This window comes from Jaculus jaculus, chromosome 6 (genome assembly GCF_020740685.1).
Source record: "Jaculus jaculus isolate mJacJac1 chromosome 6, mJacJac1.mat.Y.cur, whole genome shotgun sequence".
NCBI classification, from domain to species: domain Eukaryota; kingdom Metazoa; phylum Chordata; class Mammalia; order Rodentia; family Dipodidae; genus Jaculus; species Jaculus jaculus.
In genome coordinates this window covers 123,987,962-124,013,297 of record NC_059107.1, presented here as the reverse complement: position 1 = coordinate 124,013,297, position 25,336 = coordinate 123,987,962, and the positions used below count along the sequence as shown (strand labels likewise).

At 35.4% G+C, this 25,336-nt stretch overlaps 1 protein-coding gene across 1 annotated transcript in view; it reads right to left on the bottom strand.

The window, feature by feature from the left end:
• Ptprq (protein tyrosine phosphatase receptor type Q) overlaps positions 1-25,336 on the bottom strand; it is a 199,154-nt gene that overhangs the window by 94,896 nt on the left and 78,922 nt on the right. The window contains exons 24-25 of the mRNA XM_004650139.2: positions 23,411-23,552; positions 20,380-20,649 (exon numbers count right to left, since the gene is read on the bottom strand). Coding sequence (XP_004650196.2) covers positions 20,380-20,649; positions 23,411-23,552 — 412 coding nt within the window. The remainder of the gene's footprint in view (positions 1-20,379; positions 20,650-23,410; positions 23,553-25,336) is intronic.

The following is a 25,336-nucleotide window of genomic DNA, read 5'->3' as shown; positions in this document are numbered from 1 at the left end:
GCTTTTTTTTATTTGAGAGTGAAATACAGAAGGAGAAAGAGGCAGATTGTAGAGACAGAATGGACATGTCAGGGCCTCCAGCCACTGCAAACAAACTTCAGACACATGTGCCCCCTTGTGCACTGGTTAGTTGGGTCCTGGGGAATCATGCCTCAAACCGGGGTCCTTAGGATTCACAGGCAAGTGCTTAACTGAGCCATCTCTCCAGCCCTCAATGTCAATTTTATAAGTTGCCAACCTCTCACCATGAGCATCTGATGACACTTTGTAGTACCTTGTTGGTGATCTGTTTATGTGCACTAATAAGGAAAAATGAAGGTCATCATTTCTCTACTTATGACTATATATTCTAATCTTCAAAAATGGTGCTGGACAAACTGGATAACCACATGCAAGAAACTGAAACTTGATCCACACATTTCACTCTGCACTACACTCAAATTCAAATGGATCAAAGACCTCAATATAAGACCAGAAACTTGAATACTACTGGAAGAAAATTTAGGAAGTACTTTCCATAATATAGGAATGGAAAAAGACTTCCTGAACAAAAACCCAATAGCTCACGATCTTAAATAGTCACTCAACCAATGGGATCACATGAAGCTAAAGAGTTTCTTTACAGATGAAGCATACAATAAGCAAAGCCAATAGATTACCCACAGAATGGGAGAAAATATTTGCGAGTTATTCAACTGATAGAGGCTTAATCTCTAGAATCTACAAAGAACTAAAAAATCTAAATAGTAAGAAGTCAAACACCCCACTCACAAAATGGGGCAAAGAGCTGAACAGGCAGTTCTCAGAGGAAGAAACATAAATGGCAAACACACACTTAAGAAAATGTTCATCATCCCTAATCATCAGAGAAATGCAAATTAAAACTACGATGAGATTCCACCTTACCCCAATAAGGAGAGCAGACATCAAAAAATCAAATGAAAATAGATGCTGGTGAGGATGTGGTGAAGTAGGAACACTCATCCACTGTTGGTGGGAATGTAGGATGGTACAACCACTTTGGAAAGCAATATGGAGACTCCTGAAAAAGCTGACTATAGAGATACCAACAGACCCAGTTATTTCCTTACTGGGCATCTACCCTAAAACCTTCAAACCACAGGCCAGAGAGATTTGCTCAACCATGTTTGTAGCAGCTCAATTCATAATAGATAAGAGCTTGAATCAATCCAGATGTCTATCACCAGAAGAATGGATAACTAAAATGTGGTATATCTTCACAATGGAATTCTACACAGCAGTAAGAAAAAAAATGACACAAAGAAATTTGGGGGAAAATGGGTGAACCTGGAACAGATCATTCTCAGTGAATTTACCCAATCACAGAAAGAAAAAAAAAAATTGCCACATAGTCTCACTCATCTACAGCACCTAACATGAATCTACCCAAGATACCTTACATACCCAGCAAGTATCTTATGGACTAGACACTAGGATGGAGGGGGTAAGAGGGGAGGGCATCGAAGGGGTGGGAAACACTAATCTAGACCCAAACTGCAATGGTACCATAAAAGCCTACTTCCTAAAAGGCAGAACAAATGGCTGAACCTTCACCTTCACCGTGTCCTTACAGGAAACACCTGAAACACAAGACACTGGAGAGGGTAGGATCAAGTCTAACCTAAATCTTCTACATCTTCCCTCCCTCCCTATCCCCCTCCCTCTCTCTATTTCCCCTAACTCTTGTATATTAGTTATCTTTCTCCTCATTTTCTTAGTGGGCACTGACCTGTAATTCCCAGTACCAGAATGGGGCTATCATCCACAATGAGCTTTTGATCAGAGAAACCTACAAGGTTGCCTAAAAGAATGACAGATTTCTGTCAGAGTACTTGATGACCCACCAAAAGTCAGTGGTAGGACCCTATTGCTGATCACACCATATGCAACTGACACTTAAAATGGAACAGCTTGCTGGAAGCCGGGAGAGAGTCAGTCCCCAGTCAGCGTGTCTAGTGCCAGAAGGTGCTACATGGGTGATTGGGGGAAATGACCAATATCTGTCCAAGCAACTCATGGTCTAACCTACCTAGCAACAAATAACCTGATGTTATGCCCACACAAGTGCAATAGTGGCACACAGCCATGGTGGGAATCTGGTTGCTCTTGATTCAGCTAACTGATCCCCTCATTGGCACCATACTCATAGCTGGATCTGGGAAACAAGTCAGAACTGTACCCAAACATAAGCCCGCTCTCCGTTAACAAGCTACCACAAATTGTGGGCTACAAGAGGGCCTACACCTATTAAATTCTCTATAAAAAAGTAAGGGTTATCTCATTTGTCTGGTGCTAACTTATTCTCCATTGGAGAATCTGCTTCTCTTTTTCAGATAGATGTAGATCCTAAGGACAAAGTCACCCTATCATACCTCAAAAGGGTCCTGGCTGAAACTAAGAAAAATTGGTGAAACAAGCAAGAGTGCTGTTTTCTTGGTGAACCAGGTACCAGCACAAGGTGAAGGAGATCAACACAGAGAAAAATCAACTCCTACAAAATCAGAGATCCTGAGACCCAGAGGCCCCCAACACCTCATCACTGAAGCAGACCAAAAATGAACCCAACATGGCTCAGGGAAATTTTGTGGAAGAGGGGCTGGAAAGAATGTCAGAGCCACATGTTGGGTCATGATATGCAGAGACACATATCCTACCCATAACTGTGGGCTAGCTCCATAATGCATGACCCATATACCTCTAACAAGGAGGGGATGGAGGGAGGGGGTAGGACATGGATGAGCCTAACAATGGTACCAAATTGACTATATTTGCTGAGTACAAAACTAATTAATAAAAAAGTAAAAATGTATACTCTCAAGCCAAACAGTTGTTTAATCATTTATATTTATGACTTATATTTAGGAAACATTGAAAAATATCAAAAGGACATTAACTAGGTTGTGAAAAATAATTTATTCTCTAGAAATTGTTAATATTCTTAAAGTCTATTTTTAAATTTATTTTTATTAGCTATGTACATACTTAGTATATAAACAACACATCTTGAAAACATCACTTCCCTCATCCCTGCTCATTTTCTGAAGAGGCCTCTCTTGTTGGGGATGCAGGTCAACCCCATGGGGATTGTGGGTCATGCATTATGAGGGTAGCAGTCAGTTATGGGGGAGAGGCAATATCTGTGCATAATGTCCCAATTTGTGGCTCTAAAAATCTTTCCAACTCCTCTTCCACAAAATTTCCTGAGCCATGTTGGGTGACTTTTAAGTTTACTTAAGTGATGGGCTCTTAGGAGCCTCTGGACCTCTGTTTTGGTATGTGTTCTCAATGTCTACCTCTTTCATCCTTGTGCTGATATCAGGTCCACCAAGAAAGCAACACTCTTGTTCGTTTGATTGAAACATTTTAAAACATGAGTCATAGATATATAACCTAAGCCTTCAAAATATAATGGTGGCTAATAATAGCACAGTATGGCGCCTTATAAAAATTGAAATCTGTACAAATCAAATATCAGCATACTAGGTATACCTTTTGCACTGATCTGAAACTAATTAATAATTTATGGCATATTTCTTATGAGTTGCATGTACAGATTACATGTCTTTGGGTATAAACCTCTTTTAATATATTTAAGAAAGATTATTTACTTAAAAACAACCATGAGAACATAATGACAATAGGAAAAACTCAGTGGAAAAATTACACTATTCCAGTAGACAGAAAATGGAGAATGTTATATAAAGGACATACAATGTTGCCAAGGACTCAAAAAAATGAAAAATGCAGGCCATGAGATGTGGTGTTACTTAAGGCAGTGAAAGTTTTGCTGAGAAGAATAAATGACAACTATATGTAACTGACAAAATTGCTTGGTAAAATAAATAAATTTAATATCACAAGAGGGCTGGAGAGATGGCTTAGTGGTTAAGCGCTTGCCTGTGAAGCCTAAGGACCCTGGTTCGAGGCTCAATTCCCCAGGACCCACGTTAGCCAGATGCACAAGGGGGAGCACATGTCTGGGGTTCGTTTGCAGTGTCTGGAGGCCCTGACACACCCGTTCTCTCTCTCTGCCTCTTTCTCTCTCTGTCTGTCACTCTCAAATAAATAAAAATAAACAAAAATAATTTTTAAAAAATCACAAGAAACTCAGGAAAGTCTATAATATAATATATGGTATACATGGAAACCTAATAATTATTCCTTTAAAAACTAAATGAATAAGTGGATAAATTAAAGATTATGTCTATGAATAAATTTCTGCATAACAAGTACCACAAATGTTGACTGTCATTGAATGATGTCAAAATACCTTCTAAGGAATACAACTCTACAAGAAAAAATATTGACATACAAAATGTTCAGCATATAAAATGTTACTGGATCTAATCTTTGGGAAAATATTCATTATAAATGAAGAAATTAAGATTTTTGGGAATTCTATAAAGTGTAAAATTAGGGAATGGGGAGAAAAATCAATAAAGTATTAAAGGATGGTGTGAATCTGGAGAATTCATGGAAAAAAGATGTCAATAAAAAAATAATCTCCAGGGCTGGAAAGGTGGCTTAGCAGATAGGAGCCAGGTTTGATTCCGCAGTATCCACATAAGCCAGATGCACAAGGTTGTGCATGCATGTGGGGTTTGTTTGCAGTGGCTAGAGGCCCTACCATGCCCATTCTCCCTCCCTCCCTCTCTCTCTCTCATAAATGAAATACCTTCTGGTTACTGAAATACTTTAAAATAAGTTTTTAAAATACCCTCTGGTTCCTCTGGTTAATGAAACATTTTAAGAAGAAAAAAATGTCCAATAATCAATCCAAAGTCATTCACATGAAGATAGGGGAGATGGCTCATTACATGAAGCACTTTTCGTAAAGTATGAGTATCAGACTTTGACCTGCAACACCCAAATAAAAAGCTGGACACACACACACACACACACACACACACACACACACACACACACATAATACACACATAAATAATAAACAAATAAAGTCATGCAAATAATAAAATGAAAAATCTCTATTCTGTGTCTCTATCAATAGATATTTATGAAGGCTGTTCTACAAAAAGAAAATGTGCTTTGTATAACTAGAATTTTTGTCAAAATCACAAATAGTGAGAACTCAGATTTGTATTTTAGTAAAAACAGTAATTTTGAAAGAGCAGCCAAAATTTAATATAAAAATATTTCAGTCTCTAAATTGGATAACTTCAAGGGACTCTGATGTGGTAATAGTTTATAACAAGTTTAATCTCCTGCAGATAGCAAGTGTGAAATTCAGAGGCAGGGTTGCAAACAGCTCTCAGCCTGACATATCAGGAGTGGATAATGAGGCAGCCAAAAAACTGGAAAAGAAGAAAGCCTCAGAAGAGTTACCCAAAAATCTGACTTACAACACAAGAGAAAAATTATAGTCAGTGAATTTTATCACTGGTATTTTTTCTTTGCCTATTTTTTTTTTTTTTTGGTATGTGTGAGAGAGCATTGTTTGTGTGCATGTTCATGTGTGAGCATGCATGTACACTATGTGGAGGTCACAAGGAAATGTGTGCTGCACCTTGGCCTCCACTTTATTTGATACATGGTCTCTTCTCATGGGTAGTTGCTATGTTCAACAGGTCAGCTGGCTTAACAGCCTGCAGCAGATTCTGCCATCTCTACCTCCCCTACCAGGTGAACTGAGATTACAGATCTTCATGCAACAGCAGCTGACTTTGTATGTGGATCTTGGAGATGCAAACTCTGGTAACTCATTCTTATCTGGGAAGCCTTTTATCCACTGAGTCATCCCCTCATGCCGAGTACTACAACTTTGTTAGTTTTGAGACACAAAAAGTATAGAACTGAATATACAAGGAATATCAAGGTGCATATAGTTGGAGTTACAGAGAATAGAACTGAAAGAACACAGGAGATATCTGAAAAATAATGCTGATTCTAGTTTAAAAAACAACATAATTTATGGACACAAAATTTTTAATGAACCAAAAGATAAGTTAATGCAATAAAATCATGCTAGCTACGTCATTACAACACTACTTAAAATAACATAAAACCAATGTCTGCTTACAAACATATTTTATAACAAAATGAAAACTAATGCCAAAATTGCAAAGCATCTCATACACAGACACAACAAAACAACCTGGCTGTTATTTTATCAGAAACAATGAGAATGAAAAGACAAAGGAATGCCACCTTTAAAGTCAAAAATGAAGTACTACCAACAACTCAGAATTACAAATCCATATCCTTTAAAAGTGAAATGGGGAAAATACATGTTATGTAAATAAACTGTGAGATGTTTTGATTTCAGGCTATTTACACTTCAAGAAATGATAGAGATCTTTAGAGAAAAGGAAATTATATTACCTATAATTCATAACTACAGAACCAAACATTACTAATATGATAGGCCAGCTATAATAATATCTGAATATTTTTCTTAGTTTTATAAATATCTACTTGTTCTATAAGTAAAAAATAATGAGTGCAACATATTATAGTACTTAAAATGTATATGCATGCAAAACATTTAAAATATGTACATGTGAAATATATGATAACAGTAGCAAAACATAGAGAAAGATAAAAGTATACTGTTTCAAAGTTCAAATGGATAGTCTATGGGCACTTATACAATATTGAGTTGGCAAAAGTTACAGGATTATATTCCAATCCCTTGAGTCATTACTATAAATAATAATATATAGGAATATGGCTAACCTAGCCAACAGAGGCATTGAAGTATAATAGGAAGAAAGAAAACAGAAGCTAAAAAATGAAAAAAAAAAACAGCAAATGAATAGAAAAGAGTAGGTTCAATCCAACAAAATGAAAAATGGTTTTAAGTCTAGATGAACTGTAGCTGACCAGGAAACCATTAAAGGGCATGGCTGTTTCTCAGACCTGAAGACTGGGCTGCTTCTTGCCAGTGTCAGACACCTGAATAATTGCTGTATGTGCTTATTGTATGGTCAGACCACATCAGTACATTTCTATGCAAGGGGGACAAGGCAATGTGGTGGTTATGATCTTAGCTAACCTGTTCAAATGCCTTTTCCAGTTGATTAATCTATTTTCATATTTATAAAGGAGCCTTAATATTGTGCCTCATAGGCTTTCAACCTTGTGGTTGGGAGTGGGGCTGTAGGCATTAGGGCCTGCTCTTAACGTATTTGTCAAGATGCGATGCAACTAGTTGGTTAAATTTATACTTGCACTGATTTTTCTTCCCTTCCTGTTATAGCTGGAGTTTTGGGAACAGTCTGTTCTTATAGAGCCGCAATAAGAAATAACCAAATAATGAAGATGGTCAAATATTTTCACAATGTGTTTCTGATTGTTTTTTGTAAAAACTTTCCCAGACACTTTCAGATTAAAAAATAAAGTTGATGTTGCAGGTGTTTAAAAAAAGGAAGTTCTACTATAATATAAAACTCCAAGGTCAGTTGGTTTAATCGACTAATTGTATCAGACTATAACAAAATTTACAGTGAAATTAATTGTGGCCACATGTGGTAGCACACGCCTTTAATCTCAAAACTCGGGAAGCCAAAGTAAGAGGATTATTGTACCAAAAAAGAAAGAAAGAAAGAAAGAAAGAAAGAAAGAAAGAAAGAAAGAAAGAAAGAAAGAAAGAAAGAAAGAAAGAAAAAGAGCCAGGTGGTGGCACACGCCTTTAATCCCAGCATTTAGGAGACAGAGGGCAGAGGTAGGAGGATCACCCCTACCTCAGAAAAAAAGGAGGATTGCTATGAGTTCAAGGCCACCTTGAAACTACATAGTGAATTCCAAGTCAGCCTGGCTAGAGTGAGAACCTACCTGGAAAACAAACAAAAAAAAGTTATGAAAAGGAAAGAGAAAAAAGGCTTTCCAACTATTTTAATTAAGCCAGAATAAGTTCCTTTGCATGATATTATAATGAAAAGAAATACTAGTTTATAGCCTGAACACAGATACTACAACCCAACACTAAATATTAACAAGAAAAATCCAGTGACATATAATAGCACAGACCAAGTACAAATGAGTCATGAAGTTATCATACTAGCAGTAAAAGAGAAAAGGTTACTTCAATTAATTCAGAAAGATGTGAGAAAATTCAACATTGATTAAACAATAAATATCGATAGCAAATTATAACTATAATCTAACTCATTTTGACAAGGGACATTTAACAAAAAGCCAACAGCAACATCATACAAAATACTGAACTGACACTTTTCCTATGCTCAGGAAAAATGAAGACGTCTTTTCCTATTTCAATTTAAGTTTCTATCAGAAAATCTGGACAGTACAATAAAACAAGAAAAATTAGAGCTAACAAAGAGATAAAAAAGCTTTTAGTTAGAGTACAGATGACATTTTAGTACTGGAAATTCAAAGAAATACATTTTTAAAGTTGGACACTATCCAGGCTACATAGTAAAGCTCTGTTTCAAACAACCAAATTATCACTAAGCCAAAATCTAATTATTCACATTATAAATTACAGCATATTAAGTGACTGATATTTTTTAATAAAATTGATAATTAATTTTAAAATTGTTTTCTAGTATGTTGATAGTTAACAATAAGAATTTTTAATATTAAAACAAACTATTGGGCCAGAAAGACAACTTAGTAGTTCAGGTATTTGCTGGTAAAGCCAAAGAACCCAGAATTGATTCCCTAGTGACTACATAAAGCTGATGCACAAGGTTGTACATGCATCTGGAGTGCATTTTCAGTGGCTGGAGGCCCTGGTGCACACATTCTGTCTCTCTCTTTCTCTTTCTCTCTCTTTCTCTCTCTCTCTCTCTCTCTCTCTCTCTTTCTCTGTATCCCTCTCAAGTAAATGAATAAAAAGATAAAAAGTCAATTATAGTAATCATTTATTAAGATTACCATATGCAAATAAAGCTCATATAGTCATTGCTCTTATCCCATAGTACGCTTCAAAGCAAGGATTGCCTATATGGAGAGAGTGAGAGAGAGAACATATACATATAGATGAAAATATATAAAGGGAGACTCAGTAACCACATAAAGGTTTACAACATCCTTAATCATTAAAATTGCAAACTGAGGTAACTTTAGAATACTCTTGTACATCAGTTTAGAATTACTAAAATTTAAAAAGGACAAAACCAATGAATACTGCTAAAAATGAGAAATACAACTATCCCACATTGCTGCTAGATGTTTATTTCATGTAGTCAATCACTTCCTTCCTTCAGTTGTCTTACTTTCCTGAACAGTTAAACACATATCTACCCTATGACACAGCAATTTCATATGCAAAAGATCTGTACAAAAATCATTTACAGTATTTTTCTTCATAATGTTCAGTATGGAACAATTTATATGTACATCTAAGAAAAACTATACAAATTGTGTAATACTGATATGACTTAAATCAATTTAACAATGAAAAACAAATTACTGATACTATAACAATATGAATTTCACAATTATATTCAAAAAATTTGGCAGACATGAAAGAGTGCACATAGCTAAGAACAACTAAAACTAATCTATTTGATTGAAATGATGAAAGTTGTAGTCCTAAGGAGTAGATATGGAAGAGAAATTTCCATGAGGCAAGGGAACAGTTTACATGTTGTTTGAATAATGGTTAGAGGGGTGGTGTATCTTACATAACTCACTGAACTTTTGCAGTAAACTTCTATTTATTTTAATATATGTAAATTTTCTTTAAGTAGAAAATATCAAAAGCTACAAGAGAAAATCTTTTTCATAAAGATGAAGTAACAATAATCAAGATAAGTCAGAGGACATTTTGAAAGAAACTATAACTCATACATACTGGTGCATTCTGATTAACATTTTATTTAGAGAATTTATTTATATTACATAAAATTTACTTATATAATCTTAACTTTTATTTACATAAATTTATATCTGTAATTATATTTATTTATAAATTAAAAATTTAAAGAAAAGTATCATGAATATTAATGAATTTTGAATAACCATACTAAAAGGAAGCCTGAATTAACACAAGAATGTCAATAACTACTTTTTTTCATCATTTAGTATAAAAACTTGCAAAGTTCCTAAAGCCCTGGAAAATTAGTCCTCTGTCCAGCACTCAGGAGGCAGTTAGGGTATCCCCAGGGCAAGTTAGCCAAATCAGTGAAGTCTGAGGAAAACCCTTGATGCCACCTTCCAGCCTCCAGGCATATACACAAGCACACATAGTATACATGAGTGTATACACACACACACACACACACACACACACACACACACACACATGCACAAGCACACAAAGTCTACCTAGAGATAATATAATCAGTAACAAAGTTCAGAAAAATTGGACTAACCTCCACACATATGCACAAACAAAACCCTATCCAAAATAGTGAATATAATGAGCAACTTCAGAACAATTACACTAAGTTTAGTGCATTCTTAATGAGTACATGTTTAATTATTGTGATATATAGGAGAATTTGGTTTTCAATATGATTATTGAAGTTAGTAATTCTTCATAATAAGCTATTCAAGCACAAAATCTGTGCAAGATGTTCACTGTCAAAAACTTTAATTACAATTATAATTCATTGATAAACTTAAAAATATTTACTTTTATTCTATAAATTTGGAAGAACTTAATCTTATAATGGCTGATATTTATTCATGTCTTGTATTTAAAATAGAGCTTTATTCTCAAATTTTCATTTTTGTATGTTGTGAAATTTGCAATATTTGAAATTTGCTAAGCTTGATTAACAATATTTATTCAACTTATCTATTGAAGTATTTTTCTTTACATTTCCATTTCATTCACTTTAAAGTATTTGTATATTAATGAAATATCACTTGAGAAATGTAGGGGCTTCAGTAGACTAATTTGCTTAATATTTCAGGACTTATTTTTACCATTAGTAAATGTATTCTGTGATGTTTATATTCTCATATAAACAATAGCACATTTCTGAAGCTATCAAGTACTAATGTTACCAGAAGGGAAAAAAAAAAAAAAAAACAGGACTTGAACCCCCCCACACACACATGCTTAACTTACATAAAAGAGGAAATTTAAAAAAAGAACAAGAAAAAGTGAGGGGGGGGTGTTTGATATGTAAAGGCTGTTAAGAAAAGTATCAGATACAACTACATAGAACAAGAATGGGGTGAAAAAAGGTAATAAGATACACCCATTTCCTATATAAGTTAATAAAAATGTTGCTTGAAGAACAGCTGGCTCTAGCTGGAGTGGGATGAAGCAGAGTAGATGCATGCAGTCACTTAATGAAGGGTATTCCAGCATCAATGAGGTCAAGGTGAATTATGCACAGTAACCCAAATTCATTTTTTAAAAAGAAAATTGCATTTAAAAGGACTTTTAAATTTAGAATTTGATACCCAAGACTATTTCAAAATAGCAAATATTACACTTTTGGAACTGGTCCAGATTTTTAAAAACTGTGGCATGAGCTAGAGACTTCATCTATTTCCCAGATTGCCTTGATATTTCATGAATCTTACAATTTTCTCATAGTACATTTTGGTTTTTTAGGTTAAGCACATGTTTGAAAGTATAAATTTTCAATCCAATTTTCACAACAGTATGTATATGTTTGTGTCAAAAAATTACTCTACCATTTAGTGAGAAAATGCTCATAATGAAAGTTTAGATGTACTTCTACTTCAAGAAACATAGAGGATCCATAGTTCTCCCTTCCCCACACTACTTACAAATCAAAACAGCTTGCATTAAATATGAGCACAAAAATAATCCCTAAAAGTAGGAAGTAAAAAGTAGACCAGCTAGGAAACACAGGACCCAAGGAAAAACATGATGAATTCCTTGAGATTTTTCTGTACCTCATGAATTTGAAGCTAGCAGGGCACTAAGGCCAACCAATCATCAAAAAGGTCCAATAAAGGGGATGGTTGGATTGCTTAGTAGTTAAGGTACTTGCCTGTGAAGACTAAGGACTAGGGTTCAATTCCCCAGTACACTTGAAAGCCAAATATGCTAGGTGGGTGCATACAGCTGTTTGTTTGCAGGGGCTAGATGCCCTGATGTACCCATTTCCTCTCTCCCTCTCTCCCAAAAATAAAATATTTTTTAAACTCTGATAGAAGTTTACTCTCTCCAAATATAAAAATTGCCATATAAACAGTGTAATCTAACCACACAGAAAACTTTTAGCATATAATAGCTCTATCAAAAAGCCAGACACACACACATACACAAACAGCAATCACAACAACAACAAAACAGTAAGACCTCCCTACCTATGATTCCAAGTTTATTTTATTTATTTTATTTATTTTATTTTTATTTAGTTATTTATTTGACAGACAAAGAGGAAGAGAGAATGAGAAAATGGGTGCTCCAGGTCCTCCAGCAACTGCAAATGAACTCCAGGCACATTTGCTCCATTGTGTATCTGGCTAACATGGGTCCTGGGGAATCAAATCTGGGCCCTTTGTCTTTGCAGGCAAATGCCTTAACTGCTAAGCCATTCCTCTTGCCTTACATTTCAAAGTTTTAATGGAGAGTCTACTCTTTAATTTCTTCCCTAGCCATACTTAACACAGTGATATCATAGGAAACATAACAAGGAGACATATTTTTCCATCCTCTGTGGAAGCCAATGAAGAACGTGAAAGAGCAGTAATGAGACAGTTACACTCCTGCCAAGACTTGGAACTGATCATTCGAAGTGAACTCACTCATCTTCAGTTCTTAACCTGGAGCTAGTTGCTGACATAACAAAATAGCAACTTAAGGCTTGGACTATAGGGAGAGTAGGATTTGGGAGAAGGAGGGGGGTACAAAAACCTGAACCCAAATTGAACTGGTACCCTAGAATCCTATATCCTGGAAGTCAGGTTAAAAGGTGGAACCCTCAAGAGGACCTTAGATGGAGCACCTGAATTGAAGGGCCCTAGAGAAAGTGAGATGAAATCTAACCTCAAATTTCTCCTGTTTCTCTTTCTTCTCTAGCTTTTTCTTTTTTCTTTTTCTTTGGTGCTGGCCTGTAAGTCCCTGTACCAGAATGTGGTATACATCCACAATGAGCTGTTGATCAGGGATACCTACTAAATTTCCCAAAACAAACAAGGCAGACTTCTGTCAGAACACTTGATTACCCACCATAGTTTAATGGTAAGACCCTACTGCTGAAGACACCAAACACTGTTTGCACAAACCATGGAGAGACCTGGTTAGAATCCAGAAGAGAGCCAGTCTTCAGATAATTAGCCTATATAGTGCTGGAAGGTGCTACCTGAGCTACCAGGGGAAAGTGGCCAACATCTGTCCAAGCAACTCATAGTCTAAGTGACTCAGAACCAAACAACTTGGCATGATGCTCAAACAAGTACAATAGTGGCACAGACCCATGGTGGGTAACAAACTGCTCTTGGATTGGCTAATAGACCCACTCAGTGGAAAGGAAACCATATCTGGAACTGGTAAAACTAATCAGAATCATATCCAGATAATGATTCTGCTTTCCACTGTCAAGCTCCCAGTAACCTTAGACTATAAAAGTGACCAAAACCTTTTAATTCTCTCTAAATTAATAATGTTTATCCTATTTAACTGGCAATGACTTTACCCTCCTTTGGAGAATATGCTTCTCTTTTTCAGATGGGAACTGGACTTGAGGAGATAAATGATGCAGCACACTCCACCCTGGCCCCAGCTGAAATCACAGAGGAACTAGGGAAATGAGCAAGAATGCTGCTGTCTTAGTTAAGCTGATATCAGCACAAGGGTGATGGAGAAAGATACTAAGGACACTCAATACCTACCAAACCATACATCTAGATGCTCCTCAGTGCCCATCACTGAAGTAGACTTACAATGCTCCCAGAATGGCTCAGGAAATCTTGTGGAAGAGGGGGCAGAAAGATGGTTAGAGCCACAAGTTGGGCATTTTGCACAGAGACATTGCCTCTCCCCCATAACTGACTGCTGCCTTTATAATGCATTACCCACAATCCCCATGGGGTTGACCTGCATCCCCATTATGGAAGGCCTCTTCAGTAAAGGGGCAAGGGGGCTGGAGAAATGGTTTAGCAGTTAAGGCACATGGCTGTGAAGCCTAAGGATCCAGTTTTGATTCTCCAAGTCCCACATAAGCCAGATGCACATGGTGGCACAGACATCTTGAGTTCATTTGCAGTGGTGAGAGCCCTGCCATACCCATTCTCTCTCTCTCTCCCTCCCTCTCTCTGTCTCTAATAAGTAAATAAAAATAAAATCTAAATTAAAAAGGGCAGAGAGGAGGGAAAGGATGGTACCAACATATGATGTTCACATACAAAGTATGTCCATATCTAATAAAAATAAATTAATTAATTAAAAAAGACAGAATGGGATTAAATTTCCATAAATCTTAAGGCCCATTGTTCCATTTATCAAAGAATTAAACATGGGCTTGTAGAAGAGTGAATTGTAAATTAAGAGATATAGCACCATTAAAAGACTGAGAAGGGCTGAAGCAATGGTTCAACAGGTATGGATGCTTGCTGCACAAACATGAGGATCTGAGCTCAGTTACTAATAACTATAAAAATACTGGGTTGGCTATGCATGCATCTAACCTCCACACCAAGGGAGGCAGAGACAGGAGAATAGTTGAGGCTTGCTACAGTAAATTTCAGGCTCAGTAAGAGACTCCATCTCAAGGAAGTAAGGCTGTAGAGTTATACTTACTGGAGGACACCCCCTGTTCAGGGTACACACATTTGCACACACTTGTACATACATAATATACACATTCTACCCCCATCAAAAATTTCAAAAAAAGACTCAGAATTTAAAATTTGGCAGGCTTTTGAATAAATTCTCACTGTCAATCTGGCAAGGAAATCTGAATATGTCATAAAATTCAGGATCACATCACATAGCCATGTGGTGGGACATCAATCAACCATGTGCTCTGAGACTATCCTGGATATGCAAATACTAGATTTGAATTCAAGCAACAACTTTATATACTTTTTTGCATCACATTGTATACTTATTAAAGAGAACATATTTAATAATGAATGTATGTGAAAGCTATTTTGTAAAACACCTGAATTTCAGCAAGATAAGTGATGCTCAAAGTTATTTCTCTCTGATCTGTGTCAGAAAACTATTATACTTCTTTGTGTTTCTATTACTTAAGCACAGATTTAGAGAATACATCAGCACACTTGAGAAAAAACAAGTAGAACTCTAAACTTTCCCAGAGCTCTTCACTTCTCATGTCAATTCAGAGGATGGGTGAGAAAAGCAATGGAAGTAGGTGTAAGAAAAGTGAATTTTTGAATGATGAATCTGCAAATTGAGAAATATTTTACTGCCCACATACAATGTATTCAATAGCATAATAGAACAGTTTAGATTCTAATAAATGATATGATTTTTATTTGACAAATAGACTGGTAAGTGGAGATCAGACTTAGCCACTATCTGAGCTCACTAAATAAACTCAGAACAAACTGAGGATCCCCAAAAGTACAAAACTACATGTCTTACTGTTTGAAAGGTTATGACTGTGATCATTTTTGTAGAAGATTTAGCATGTACATGCATAGTAGTAAGCAACACAGGAATATTTAAGGATATATATTTGTAATAAACAGTGAACTTCTAGTTGGTTCCTGCATATGTATAAGACCTCTTTGGGTGAAATTTAATAAAGAAACTATTCCTGAAAATATCAAAACCACAGTTGCATATTTTGTTTCCCTACAATAAAAAAAATTAGAAAAGCTTTGGTATATGATGGATGTACCAATTTTTAAAATTTTAAATTATGGAACTCACTTGGAAGAAATTTACATAAACATAAAATATTTTCTACAAAAAAAACATGGCTTCAAATCTCTATACTGTCACCAAATTTAATAAAACCTGTTAGTGCTGTGGGTGGTACATGTGGGCATGTATTTTGCACAAATCCAAAGTTCTAAAAGTGTCGTCTGTATATGGGCTTTCCATATTACTTTGAAGGGTACATATGCCATATTTGGGCATAAAATCCTGTTAAAAGTACCAATGTTAAGTCTCTTTTTCTTTCTGCTTTACTCCAAAACATTCCGCTGTGATTTTGGAGCCCATCTAGATACAAAGCACTAATCTCCTCATAAATTCATTTTTCATGATACATGTTTAGCTAAGTGCACATATGACCAAGTTTACACTAAAAAATACCCAGTAACCCCTGGAAGTAATTCTAAGGTCAAACACCAGGCAGTGAGAGGGAGAGCCAAATTTGATTTCACTTTATGTCAGGAATAAGAACAAAGTTAGTGACTCATAGCTGCCTGTACACTGTGACTAATCTTAGACCTCCATAAATTAAAACTTTGTAGCAGCTATAAAATTGCTTCCATTTTGAACAATGAACCCCTAGTTCTTACTAACATCTCACCAACAAACAATTCATGTGAATTCTGGTTAAAAAAAATACCAGCACACTCATATGGAACCATATACTACACAGAAAACTAAATTTTAAAGATGAAAATATTTTGAGGCATAAATTAATACTTGACATTTCAGATGAATGACTTTCCATAATCCAAACAATTATCACATGTTCTGGAAAGATAATATTAATTATTTTTTTCTGATAGATTGTTAGAAATAATACACATCAATGAAATAAAAAAAACCCTGGTGAGAATTATGTATTTTAAAGAAAGCAATTCATCGAATTGTTTTTGCAAAAACTGAAGTACTTGCAATGCAAAGACTTTCTGCTAGAAATTGTGAGTGAAACAACACAAATAAGACATGATCCATAGAATCAAAGAATTTGTAATGGAATTGAATGTATTATTACCCACATATCTTGTTTAAATGAATTTTTTTTTCTCTGTGCTAATTCAAAAATTTTGATTCCAGAAGTCTGGAGCAGGACTGAGGGAAATGTTCATTCTGAGATAGGGTGTCAAAATGTAAAGTGTATTAAGGGAGAACATAGGAAACAGTACAAGATATATACTGACTGGCTTATACCTTGATGTAATATTTCTTTAATATTGGACTTTACAGTCAGGTGTCTCTACACCCAATACATATTGTCACATTGTGTCTCAGTTCTACCAACTGAATGCCTGTCATGTTCTTTTGACAGAGTTTTCATTTCAAGTACTTCTGTACTTGATAATATTAATAGCGACTGTGCCTAGACTTTAGAAGTCTGAGTTTCTCAATTATTTTGAAATTACCATCATTCTTTTACTCACCATTCTCTGAAACTCAGATTCTGTCTAATAAAGTGAAGACCATTTTATCTGGGTGGTAGACCACCCTGATGTGGACCACCTACCTGGATTTGAATATATTACCTTCTCCTAGTCTCCACATAACAATGATCTGCTTTCATCCTGCTGGTAAAACACCTGTCATCACTTGATGGACCTGTCTGAAACTTTTTGGTCATCAAACATCCTTATGTGGTCTACTTTAGTGTGTCTACACATTTACATACTATTGAGACACCTTGAGGTACAGTGAGACATACAGAGTCAGGGACTCCTCCACTTGAGCAATGATTCAACAATCCTGGAATAAAGATCTGGAATATGTAGTCTTGAAGCTCAGTGTGTCTTACAAAACTTTAATAGAGATCATATATTTGAGCTGGACTTTAAAGAAAAAATAAAATTTTGCAAGATAGAGATATAAAGAAGTATAATATTACCTTCGAAGCAAAGCAATTTAATAATAAAAGTTCTTGGATACATTTAAGGAAGAGAATCTAGTCAATTACTAGGAGGTACTTGACTAATGTTTCCTAAGATAAGTAAATGAAATATACCGTGCTGAATAATGAAATCTCTCTGGAGGCATAAGTCACAGAGGAAATGTGGAGAAAACATATATGGATATGATACTAGAGAAGAGAAAAAAAATCCAACTTGATAAAGTGTAGGATATTTTTGTGGACAGTGAGAATAAGAACTTGGAACATTCTGGGATACTTTCACACATTGTGCCTTTCATTATTACCTCTAAGTTTCAGATACCCACATCTACACTTCAAATAGTACACTTCAACTAACAAAGAATACAAGATATAATTGCATGCTAGAATCCATTTAGTTAATTAGGTGGAAAGATGAGACTGGCAGGCTGGCTAGATTTATGTGACTAATAGGGCCACTCAAGAGTCATCCCAGGAAGCAAGAGTCTAATAGACAATGGTGGCCATCAGGTTTGAAAAGGGCAAACAACAGAGCCCTGACAGACAGAAATTGATAAGGCCTGATTATATATGGAATCAATATGAGAAACAATCACATGAAACTATGAATCTTGGGATCCAGCTGATTATTGAAAATAGGCATAAAATTGAAGAAAAGAAGTATATTTCAAGTAACATAAATTCCATTTTGAATATCCTAGTGGTTGTGAAAATTTTGCATTTTGTGTGAATGTGAAGGAGATATAAAGTATAAAATGACTGAGAGAGTGGAAAAATAAATGAAGTAATATAATAGAAACATGAGATTGAATTAAAATGGTACAAACATATGATGTGTCCATGCAAAGCATATACTTAATAGAAAAATAAAAATAGAAAATAAATAAAATGACTTAAACCCTTAGAAAAGGGAGGGCAGGGGGATTCTGAAAGAAGATATATGATGGGTACAAAGAAAGGTATAAATACTTTTGAGGTTAAGAAATGTGAAGCCATATATTTTATCTTACGTGTGAAAAAATAATTAATTACTATAGATGAGATTAGAGTAGATTGAATTAGAATGCAGCAGCTGATAAATCTTGTCACCTCAGCTCCTGTCAAGACTATTTCCTTTGCCCTTTCTTTTTGAACTTAAGTACTAGTATTATATACTACACTCCTGTTGCTTCCTTTGTGTGATGCCTCCTCCATAGATAAGTATTTTCCTTTGTAGGAAAACTGGCAGAGATTAAACAAGAAATATGTGGAAGATAGGTCTGGAAAGACGGCTCATCAGGTAATACTACTTGCCACTTAAGACTAAGGCCCTCTTTGTTAGATTACTTTGAGTTCAACTCCCCAGAGCCCACATAAAAATTCAAGGTATGACCACATACATCTGTAACCCAGGTTGAGAGGCAGAAACCAGAAAATTAATAACTTCTCTATTCATGGACAGACAGAAACTCTGGGTTGAGGAAGAAACCCCATTTCAAGGAGCTACACAGATGACATATAAGAGTATATTCTACTTTCTCCTCTGGCTTGTAAATACATGTGCAAGGGGAATGAATACCTGCATATACACATGGATACACCACATATTACACAAGTATATGCATGTGTGCACAATATTCCACATATAGTCTATACTCAGGAAAAAGGGAGAGAGGGAGGGAGATATAGAAGGTAAAAGAAGCAGTTTAGATAGCTATACAGCTCAATTTATAGGTGAAAAAATGAAGCCATTTCTATTTTTTGAACAATCTTCAGAAGGCAGCTTCTTAGCTTTTAAAAATAGAGTGAAGTCTTCTTAGATTTGGGAATCTTCATGGAAGACTCACAAGGAAGGTCTGGGATCTAAGGCATTAGTGGATGTTGTTAAAATTCATCCATTTCAGCCTGAGAAGGGGGGAAACTACAGGTTTGGAAGGACGAGAGGAAGAGAGGATGAGCTGAATGCTGAAACTAGAGAGGAGAGAGTGTGTCTCAAGTTCTAGGTGTATAGACCCAAGGACAGAAATATAGAGTAAAATTAGGGGATGTGTATTACAAGGCAGGGTGGTAGTAAGCAACATTTCCAAGATAAAAGATCTGCATGTATCAATGGTAAATGGTTATGCTGATACCTGCGGTTCTCAATAAGGTTGGTAACCAGACAAGTCCTGTTGTCAGGGAAGAATACAGTTTTCTTTACTTAACTATGTAGAATATGAAACTAGGAGGGAGGAGGTTGTGAGAGAAAGAAACACCATTAAGGGAAATAAGAGTTTCTACTTATAGACTGGAGTTTAGTAACTATTTTTTACCTCAAATAATCTAAAGAATAAAGGTGATGATACAGAATAAGAAATAGATGCAAATGAATCTGCTATTGCAAGCCATGGAGTCCAGGGAAACATCTAGAATGCCATAAAAATATGATCAAGAAAATAAAAGATGTATACTGAAAAGTTTGTATGTTTACTCCTTTTAAATTATGACAAAATATTCTTCATTGTATTAGAGGGTCTACAATTGCAGAAACACAGTAAATCCTGGTTATTCTTTTTTCTCCTTTCAAACTGCCAATGTTGTAAAAAAGATTCACTCTGCTGTACAGCTGCTACTCAGGAATCATATTGGCTACTGAAGTACATCTTATGTCTTTGAAAAGACCCAGTTTATGACTAGTTAAGTGAGTCATGTTAGTTACTTGCTTCAGGTTAGTTACCTGCTCCATGCTAGTTACCTGTTTCTGGTAGTGTGGTAACATTGCACATGCTTTCCTTTCCTTCACCTGCAGAAGTGGAAGCTCTTACTTTAAAGACATATGAGGTATTTGCCAGAAGATTTATGAAAGTATACATGTGATCTTGTGGAGAGACTTTTGTAGAATTCCTTTCAGTAGTTATTGCATAATGTGTAATGATTCCATTTGTCTTTTGGGGTGGATCCCAAGTCACTGAAATTGACTGCCAGTTAGTTGCTGTACACTGTATATTCTGCACAACATCTGGAACTTAAGAAATAAATATTGTCCAAAATTAGAATTTTATACCTATAACAAATGATTGCATTATGTGATTGACAAATACCTTTATGACCAATATGCATTTAATATATCAACATTTTACTGTATGCTAGGAGTTTTTAACATAAATGGCAGTTACCCCACTTTCTATCACAACTTGATACCACTTACAGTATTGATTCAGTCATGAAACACTACTACACCCAAGCAACAGTCCCATTCCCCACATTGTCAGAAACTGAGTAGCTGCAAATCCAAGTAGTTGTTGATACCTGGACTCCAAATCACAATCTTTAAATATATATTATGAAAGAACTTTGCATGTGGTATACATGTGTGTATGTATGCATGCTTATATGCGTATGGGCACAAGTACATGTTTATATGCATGAGGAGGCCAGAGGTTGACATTGGGTGTCCTTCCTAATTATTTTCTAGTTTAATTACTAACATGGTCTCATTTGAGCCCCAAACTTCCAAACTTAGTTATTCTCACTAGTCTAGCTGAGTAGTCAAATGAATAGCTCACTAGTCAGCTTGTTTGAAGAAATCTCCTATCTCTGACTCCCCAGTGATGAGAACACAGGCTGACGGCCATGTCTGCACAAGACTGAAATGGGTGCTAGAGGTCCAAACAAAATCATCCATGGAGATGCCTTGCTAATGGCACTTCCAGACGCTGTTGTATGCAGAAGCCTGTAACCAATTTAGAGATCCTGGGTTTTTTTGTTGTTGTTGTTTTGTTTTTCAAGGTAGGGTCTTACTCTAGCCCAGGCTAACCTGTGATTCACTATGGAGTCTCAGAGTGGCCTCGAACTACAGCGATCCTCCTACCTCTGCCTCCCCAGTGCTGGGATTAAAGGCGTGTGCCACCACACTTGGCCTAAGAAATCCTGTTTTTATATTTTGTGGAAGTTTTTGGAAACAGCTAGAAGAGCTAATCATTTACCTTTTGGGATGTCAATAAAGGGATTAATTCGGGAATTCCAAGTGCTTCCCCTATACATTAAAATTTACTTAAAAATAGTTCATTTTTTCAGGGGTCCACACTAACTCTGTGACTAGTATAAGTATTATACTAGCATACCAGAGAAGTAATTACACACACTGGAAAAACTAGTACTTTATATAGATATATCCGTGAATGTTCCCCCAGTATTATTATTAATAGCATACATCAAACCAAAGAAAAGTCATTTCTATGACGATCAGTGTCTTTGGTAGTTAAATATCATTAACCGTTCACTTCCTCATTTTAACAACCTGTAAATATTTTCATAGTAGATCTCAACATGAGACATCTGATAGTTGATCAAGTTTAGTTTATAAAACTAAATGTTTTGAATATATAGTTAATGGTTCTTTGAACCCCCAAACTAGTTGTAAAGGAATGATATATAATCTTAAAAATCAAAATTTTTCAGATACCAATAAAAGAACTGCACTTTGTGATATTATTTTAATATTGCTGATAAACTATGTATTGATATACCAAGGTTTTTCTATGCAATAACCTTAATTTTAATTTTCATTCATCTCATCAGTAAATATTGTTAATTTTTTAATAGACTAAACATTGTAAATATGTTTCACTCTTGATGTTTTGCACCTCCAGTCTTTGCTAGCAAACACAAGGCTGATATGCTGATTACGTTTCTCAGTAACTTTTTTGTTGATCTGGTTGAATCGTTGCTTCTTCATCCTGAGCATGGGAACAAAGTAATCTACAGAGCATTCACTGAATGCCCAAAATTATTAAGGGTCTTACATGGATTTTTCCAAAATTCTGGACCTCCAAATTATACAAGATAATTATTACTAATGTGTGCTTCTTTTTGGTTAAAGTTACACAGGCTCAGTGTGCCACAAGCATTTGGCAAAATTCTAGATTTAGTATCATGGAGATCAGATTCAAGTCCAGATGAGAACACATGTTTTTTTTCTACCATGAAGACTATGTATTTGATCTTTTTGAAGACATGCTATGCAAAACATCTCAAGGATCCATACATTAGTAGAGAAATTGTCATTCATCATTACTAGTCTCTGATCTCAATTTAGAGATTTATCAATACAAGAGGAAGTTCCAAGAGAGTTGCTAAGACCTGAATAGATTAGTCAGTGATTACTGTTCAAAAGTAAAAAGAGGGGAGAGATATCTATAAATGGCATATTTATGAGAGTGAAAATTATGCTTTTAAGCTACCGTCTAAAAGCTATTCAGTGCCCACAGGAAGGCAAATATGTTGCATACAAATATGCTATAGGTAAGTTGCTAGAGGACCACATTAGTGGCATTTTGTAGTTCCTGATATGTTGCAAGGGGCTATTTGAAGTAGAGATCTTTTCAAATGTTATAGTAAATCTTCTTATGCAAAATCATCTATATATTTTGTAAGAATCTATACCAGGCTATTACAAGTGGCTGCTAGTCCACTCTCCCTTTCTTCCAGTATATCTTTAAGCCTAATAATTAGGTCATTTTCCCAAATGTCTAGAAGCCTATTTTGTGACAAAATTATTCTTTTATTTTGTCTTTCTCAGCTATAATGTAAAAACTGTATAAATGTTTGTGTATGAACACATACATATGATTTCATATGTGATGCAGCCTAACCTTAAGACACTGACATTTGGTTTTCCTTTGAATAAAATATTATATAACTATGCTTTGTTACATAAACAGAGAGGGAAAGAGCAACATGTTAAATATAAGAGGAAACATGTCAGGTGAAAACACTGTGTCTACCTGACTCCTGGGTTGTGAATTTCACTATGTTACTGAATTGATTGCCATTTCCCACTTTGGTGAATGCAGACACACTGACAGAGTAGGTGCTGACAGGCTCCAGTCCAGCAAGTATAGCTTCAGTCTGAAGACCAGAAATATTCTGCAAAGGAAAAGAAATACCCTCACTCGCAAGGTGTCTTCAAACAATACCTTGTAATTAGCATAAATATCTCAGTACAATAAAGGGGTTGCTTCTAAATTTAATCTATGATTGAATGGATATTGTTAATTAAAATAAGTACTAATGTTTTGTGCTGCATGGTGGGTAGGCTCAGCTGGTGACAGAAGGATGAGCTGGGAATACTCATGGCCTTGAAGAATCCTATAATTAAGAGACATAGCCATCAGTACAAATTCTCTGCTTCCATGGAGTTTGAACTTAGAAATTCACAGATACTGCCTCAACTTCTAATTTGACACATGTTTTAGAAAAATAAGGAAAGAAACTAAAGTAGTTATTACAGCTGCCCAAGGATGAAGAAGCCAGTATTTTTAATAGACAAAATATCATTAAGAATAAAAATTTTACTTGAAAAATTTTACTTGTTATCAAAAATAACAGCTCAGTAAATCAATAATTTATTTAGAACAATAGGACAATTTTTCATGTAATATATCTAAGAATACTACATCATACCTGTCAAAATATAAACTATGTTAATTATCAAACATTTCAGTAGCAGAAACTTAACATGAACATTTTATGGCACTTTAAATTTTAGTCATTTTAATATAATGTTAAGGAAGTCACTGACAGCTTTAGGGACTTACTGTGACACCCCACTTCCTTTTATTCTTCCACACTTACTACTTACAAATGATATTCATAGGTAGCCTGGAGATTATGAGAAATCAAAAGGCATAGTGCTTGCCATCAAAGAATCTTTACATTAACAGAAAAATTTACAAAACATGCTGGTTAAGAAGAAATTAAACACAAGAAAGGAGGGCAAGTGCCAAGAGAAATGACTGAACCCATGAAGTTAATTAAACTTGGAAAGTAGTTGATTGGTTACTGAAAAGATTTACACAAGAGTAAATTTTAACAGAAACTTTTACTAAATAAATGCTCTTTCAGCATGTCTAAAACACCCAAGTTACCAAATGATCTCATAGTGGCCAAGTGTAGACAGACAGACAGCAGAGAGAGCTGGAGTAGCTCTGGGGTTACTCTCCCTCTTTATTCCCACAGGTAAAATTGGGTAGAAGAAAAAGAACAGATAAAATAAAAGAAAGCCATAAAAACATTGAAATTACTGATAAATATAGATAACCAAAATAATTTAGAAAATAAACTGCTTCATAAACCAACTTGGTGGCACACACCTTTAATACCAGCAATTGAGAAGCAGAGGTAAGAGGATTGCTATGAGTTTGAGGCCACCCTGAGACTACATAGTGAATACCAGGTCAGCCTGGGCTAGAATGAGATGCTACCTCAAAAAAAAAAAAAAGAAACCTACTTTCTTAAAAACTATATATTTAATACTTTATAGCATAAAGATTACATTGTTGCTACTAGTAAATTGCATTTGTATTATAAAAACAGAATCTTTAAAATATTAGAATTACATTCATGTAATAGTGTACTGTAATTTTATGATCATGGATGCTGTCATACTGAGTGAAAGTTACATATATATATATTTTAATTTTTTTGTTTATTTTAATTTGTTTATTTTAGAGTGACAAACAGAGAGAAAGAGGAAGATAGACAGAGAGAGAGAATGGGTGTGCCAGGGCCTCCAGCTGCTGCAAATGAACTCCAGATGTGTACGGCCCCTGTGCATCTGGCTAACGTGGGTCCTAGAGAATAGAGCCTCAAACCAGGGTCCTTAGGCTTCACAGGCAAGCGCTTAACCGCTAAGCCATCTCTCCGGCCCT